At 30.7% G+C, this 2857-nt stretch overlaps 1 protein-coding gene across 1 annotated transcript in view; it reads left to right on the top strand.

Annotated features, from left to right (window-relative positions):
* Window positions 1-675: 675 nt before the first annotated feature.
* LOC106473547 (zinc finger protein 2 homolog) overlaps window positions 676-2857 on the top strand; it is a gene marked incomplete at its 3' end in the record, with an annotated part of 16772 nt that continues 14590 nt past the window's right edge. Inside the window, exons 1-2 of the mRNA XM_013934230.2 lie at window positions 676-1143; window positions 1999-2111. Of these exons, the coding sequence (XP_013789684.1) occupies window positions 1038-1143; window positions 1999-2111 (219 nt within the window). The remainder of the gene's footprint in view (window positions 1144-1998; window positions 2112-2857) is intronic.

The raw sequence follows: 2857 nt of genomic DNA, 5'->3' as shown, positions 1-2857 counted from the left end.
GTCCGTATCTATCTCTGTCTGCAATTCAATTACATTGTTGCCGTCACTTCTTGGCGGTCTTATATATACAGTACCGCAATTCTAGTAAACACTCGAGGATTCACGAACCTTCGAGAATATGACGTGTTACTAAGGTCACGTGTCTCCCGCTGTCGTAACAATACTCTGAAATATCTTTATGTGCAGAAAACTTCATCTGCCAAAGAACAAAGGGCTGAAGTGGCTAAAACAAGATGATGATATACACCATCAATTATGTTTTGCCGCTATGATAGTGCGAAAACTAGATAATCAATGTAAATACGCACTGTATTTTGTGCTCTGAATAAATTGTAAACATTATTTTAAACTTTACATCGTATTTCTAGACTTTTTATTTTATTAAGTTCAAACTGTCATTTATCTGAATTCGGATCTACTTTTTTTTATTGTAATGCACTCCTGTGGAAATCAGTTACACCTGAGAATACCACAATTTTTATCTTATCCACAAAAACTGCTAGGAGTTTTTCTTTAAATAATAAATAATTTAGTAAATACAAAAATAGGACAAACAGCTATTACCCCATGCTACTGCTGAAACGTTTTTGCACATGCGCTGAGCTTATAGTATGTTCAAATGATCTGCACAAATCTGTGATGTAATCAACATTTGACCAATATGAGTGCATGACATCCTCCATTCGCAGCAGTCTTATTGATACGTTACCTACGTGATTAAACAACATGGATCCATTTGTAAAGATTGTTTTGGTCTCGTACTACTACTGGGCATATTATTTCAAAATCATTTAATCTCAGATAAAGAATACTTGCAATAGTTTTTGGTAAAGTCGTGAAGATGAAACTTATTAACTGATTTGAAAGTTATTAGTGTTTATTAAAGACTTTGTAACGTTTTTTTTAAAATTGAAGTACGAAGACATTACACTTTAAAGTTTAATTGCTAACCAGTATGTAGTTCAGAGTAAGCTTTAAAAGTTTAACTTTAAGTTTCAATTAATAATAATAATATAAACGTGAAACTTAATGGAACTATGGAAGAATTGAACATGAAAGTTGAATTAATTTCTGAAAAGGAGCAGGATGTTTCATCTGATATCAAATTAGTGAAAAATGAAGAAAGTTTTACATTAACAAGTTGTAAGTGTGTATTATAAGTTAACTATATTTGTAATTTAAATGTTTTGTCTTCTCCCAAACACAAAATGACAAATGCTTGAAATAGTTTGATTTGGAAGGTTGAGTGTTACCTATTTTATTTAACTTTAATTACTGTGCCTGAATTTTCCATCATTGATTGCAAATTACTTATTTTATATTGTGACATGATTTCATGTCTCTGACTCTGAGACGTATATTACTACTTACTAGTAGTAATATTTTTATTATTAGGTAGGATTCTTTTGGTCCTTGACATAAGAAACCTGAAACCAGTGATCCATTAGCTACTCCCATTAAAGTACTTTTTATCAACTCAAACTGAGTCTGACTTGGTCAAAGTACAACACTTAACCTAATTGAAAGTAACTTTTTGTACAATTATCTTACAGGTAAGAAATTAATAAAATTATCATTACAAATGAACTAATATTGAACAGTGTGAAATAGATAAATAAAATACAAAGTCTGAGTTTTGTGTGTTTGAACATTGAGAAATTTTCTTTTTTTTACAAGTAAAAACAAAAGTGAATTGAAAAGTGAATTTCTAAACATTTTAGATTAGAAATAAATGCCTTGAATTTTAACTATGAACACTATTAAATTTTAAAGTAAGTGATTAAAATCTTGTCAAGTCATAATTTCAAACCTTACTCTAGTGTTAAAACATTTTTTTTACCTATAAAAAAGAAAAAAAAATCCAGCACTTTTCTGGTAGATATCACAAAAGAAATTATATAAGAAGGCTGTTAAGCTAAATAAATTGTATGAACTTTGAATATGGTTTAGAAAGTATAAGTTATATTAGAGACAAAGATATGTTATTTTTACTTCTAGCAATGGGAGAAGCTGGTTTTTTAGAAGAAAGATCTTCACATACCACTTTGAAGTTTGGTCTAACAAAAGAGGAGCAAGAAGAGAACTGTGATAGAACAATGGAGAAAACTGAGGTAATATGTAGATTAAAAACTTTTTACAGTTTTAAAATTAGTGATTATTTAGCTGTAATGGGGTCATTTTCAGCTTCATTTGTCTATAGAGTCTAATCAGTGGTGGAATGTTTGTAGTTGCAATCTGAAGGACCCTTGAGGGATGATAAAGGAAGGCTAGTATCTGATGATTATGACAAGGTTGGGTTATTAAGTTTTGCTTTTTCTTTGGTTTTTACTAACAAAGATTTCAGCAGTATTCCACATCTTGAACAGTTGATAAATGAGATCAAACAAGATGACTGCATTAATTTTGAGCTGGTTAAGAAGAAGTTGGGAAGTTTAAAATACAATATAGCTTCTGGGCAAGATGATATTTTCCCAAAGGTTTTGAAGGAAGTTAAAGATTGGATATGTGAGCCACTTACTCTTATTTTTTGTCAGTCCTTGAATAGTGGGCAGGTACCAGAGGATTGGAAGTTAGCTAATCTAACTCCTCTTTTCAAGGGAGGTGATAAAAATTGTCCCAGTAATTATAGACCCATTAGTCTTACATTAGTTCTGGAAAAAGTTTTGGAAAGCCAGATAAAAGATGCTTTGCAAAGTTATTCAATAAAGTTTAGAATTTTATTGGATAGTCAACATGTTGTAGGTAATGTGAATGTGTAAATTGTTTCAAACCAGCCGTAATGTTGTAGGTAATGGAAGGTGTAAGTTGTTTCAAACCAGCCGTAATGTTGTAGGTAATGGAAATGTGTAAATTGTTT

This window comes from Limulus polyphemus, unplaced genomic scaffold, assembly GCF_000517525.1.
Source record: "Limulus polyphemus unplaced genomic scaffold, Limulus_polyphemus-2.1.2 Scaffold6268, whole genome shotgun sequence".
Classification (NCBI taxonomy): Eukaryota; Metazoa; Arthropoda; class Merostomata; order Xiphosura; family Limulidae; genus Limulus; species Limulus polyphemus.
The sequence above is the reverse complement of the archived record's forward strand: the minus strand, read 5'-3'. Positions and strand labels throughout refer to the sequence as shown.